The 2,927-nt window shown below is 46.3% G+C and overlaps 1 protein-coding gene across 1 annotated transcript; it reads left to right on the plus strand.

Annotated features, from left to right (window-relative positions):
* Positions 1-1,575: 1,575 nt before the first annotated feature.
* On the plus strand, positions 1,576-2,347 carry Gtsf1l (gametocyte specific factor 1 like). Its single transcript, XM_036183414.1, has one exon. The coding sequence runs from the start codon at positions 1,831-1,833 to the stop codon at positions 2,284-2,286; it is 456 nt and encodes a 151-aa protein (XP_036039307.1). The 5' UTR covers positions 1,576-1,830; the 3' UTR covers positions 2,287-2,347.
* The last annotated feature ends 580 nt before the right edge of the window (positions 2,348-2,927 follow it).

Genomic DNA, 2,927 nt, shown 5'->3' on the forward strand with positions numbered 1-2,927 from the left:
GTAAGAACAGCAAGTGCTCTGAACTCTCTCTAACCCTCCAAAACATCTTTATAAAACCCTAACTCTGCTTCATTAAATAAATAATAATAATAATAATAATAATAATAATAATAATAATAATAAAACAGGTTTCAAATACGGAGAAGAGGTTGAGGATTTTGCTCAGTGGTAGAGGGCTTGCCTAGCAAGTGTTAAAACCTTGGTTTTAGTCTCCAGCCCTAAAAGGAAGGAAAAGGAGGGAGGGAGGGAGTCCAAAGAAAAACTTCACATGATCCAGAAAGGGTAAAATACTAACTTTAAAGTTGGATCAATCAAGGATTAGAGATGTTTCAGTGGTTCTAAGAGCACTTGGTGCTCTTCCAGATGACCCAGGCCCCGACATAGTGGCTTGCAACTGTCTATAACTCCAGTACCAGAAGATCCAGAGCAGTCTTCAGGTCTCCACCAGCACCAGGCACACATGCAGTTGCACTTACACACATGCAGGAAGAACACAGACAAAATAAAAATCTATTTAAAAAAAATTAGTAAATCGGGCTAGGCAGTGGTGGTGCACGCCTTTAATCCCAGCACTTGGGAGGCAGAGCCAGGTGGATCTCTGTGAGTTCAAGGCCAGCCTGGTCTACAGAGCAAGATCCAGGACAGGCACCAAAACTACACAGAGAAAACCTGTTAAGAAAAAACAAACAAACAAACAAATCAGTAAACCATCCATGGATACTTCAATTTGTAATTAAACAATTAGAAAGTGTACAAATTGAGGAAGGTGGAAATATTTCAACACTGTGTACTTGAAATAAGGGATGAGGCCAGGTATGCCGAACACACCGGAAATTGTAGCACTTGGGAGGCTGAGGCAAAAAGGATTTCAAATTTGCGGAAGAAAAAAAATGAACCAAAGAGAGCAGAAAATAGACCGAGGATGTAGCTCAGTTGATAGACTGCTTGCCACAAACGCATGAGGCCCTGGGTCTGGTCCCCAGTACCATGTAAACTGGACATAGTAGCACACATCTATAATCCCAGCACACAAGGTGGAGGTCAGCCTCAGTCAGCTACATGTCAAGATCCAGGCCAACCTGAGCTACATGAAGCCTGATCTCGAGGGCGGGGAGGAAGAGAGTGGTGGGACAATGGAAGAAAAGGAGGCAGGAAGGACAGGTGCGGGGGCTCACTGGGTCAAGATGCTTGCTGCTAAATCTGACAACCTGAATTTGATGCCAGAACCCATGTGGAGGAAGAAAACCAAGTCCTTTCTGCAAGTTCTCTGACCTCCACAAGTGTGTCACCACACGCCACTCCATACAAATAAATACACGTAACAAACATTTTTGAAAGACAGCACAAAGTTAGCTGATTTAAACCTATGTGTCCTGCATTTAATTATACCAATAGTCAGAAGAGGCAAATGGCAATGCTGATGCCATAAACAAATTTGAATAGCAGCTTCCCTCAAAGCCACTCCCCCAAGCAATGACCAGTCTCTTGCTGATGTCATAGCTGCCCACTGTGACCCCCCATTCTGTCCCTTGACAACACAGGGTATCAGCCCTTCAAGTTGAAGGGTTGTAACCTGCTAACTTCACCTCCCTGGAAGCTACTGTTTTGGGCTCTTGTATCTGCTTGAGTTAACTTCTCTTGTGGCTCTCTGCTGGTTTTCTCTGCGTAGCTGTTGCTGAAGGAACTTGAAGAGTAAGAATTTCACTCCAGAGTCCCAAGAGTCAAGCCTAGCAGAAGACAGCGCAATCTTTCTCACAAAAAGGCTTTTTCCTTGAGAGGTGTGTCATCTAGGCTTTGGCAGCAGGACACCTGACTTCCAGTCAAGTCCCCATGGAGCCAGAATCCATAGAAATCTGTCCTTATAACCCTCATCACCGAATCCCACTCAGCAGACTCCAGTACCACCTGGCATCATGCAGGAAGAAGAATCCCAAGAAAGCCAAGAAGATGGCTAGTTGTAAATACAACGCCTGCCACGTGGTCCCCATCAGGAAGCTGGCTGAACACGAAGCGACCTGTGTCAACAGAAGCTCCATGGAGGAAGAGGACACCCTGAGCCCTCTGCACGTGAGTCTCCCAGAGCCGCAGAGCGAGGACACGCTACAGGTCCCTTGGCTTTCCAACCCTGATATATGGAATGTTGACGGTGCCAACGGTCACCCAATGTTCGTCCTTAAGAGTTTTGTTCCCCAAAAACTTGTTTGTGAAAGTGACACTCAAGAGTCACGGAGAGGAGACCAACCCCCAGAAGATCCTCAGACCAGGCCCAGGAGGGCAAACTTCTAGCAGCGAGAAGAGGGCTCTCAAATGCGTGGATAGACACGACTCTCAGAATAAAAGCCTGCAAAGTTACCGGCCCCGCTCTTGATTGTTTCAAAGGGCTTAGGAGGTCTGAGGTGAAGGAGGTGGGGCTTGTAACATAGGTGAGCAGGAATGTAAATTGAACCAACTCCCATGGGGAACAAATGAAAATCCACAGCCAGCCACGTGTGGCCAATGAGGCCGAGCAGTTATTCAGTGGGGTGTGATTTATAGCAGCCCTGACTTACTCATAAGGAGGGCCTACCTGGGGGAATGATGTTGCGGCTTTACCAACGAGAGAAAGTACTATAAGGAGCCAGCTGCAGAAACTGTGTACAGAGGTTGGAAGCGGGACACGGCTTGTTCAGAAAAGTTTATAGCTAGGCTCGGCTCACCTTGCAGTCTCTCTGGCAGCTACTTGGTTCTTAAACAGGCAGAGATAACACCTAAGCCAGTGACCCCATGTTCCAATAAAACTGTCTACACAGACAAGAGGCAGGCTAGATTTGGCCAGTGGGATGTAGATTGCCAAACCCTGAGTTTAACTGATAAAAAGCCTAGAAAAGTCTACATTATAGTATGCCAGTTTTACAAGGCCAGAGAGGAAACATGATACATGTGCCTGT

Source organism: Onychomys torridus, chromosome 4, assembly GCF_903995425.1.
Source record: "Onychomys torridus chromosome 4, mOncTor1.1, whole genome shotgun sequence".
NCBI classification, from domain to species: Eukaryota; Metazoa; Chordata; class Mammalia; order Rodentia; family Cricetidae; genus Onychomys; species Onychomys torridus.

Coding starts and splice junctions, on each gene's coding strand:
- Gtsf1l (XM_036183414.1), top strand. CDS start 1,831: ATGGAGCCAGAATCCATAGAAATCTGTCCTTATAACCCTCATCACCGA.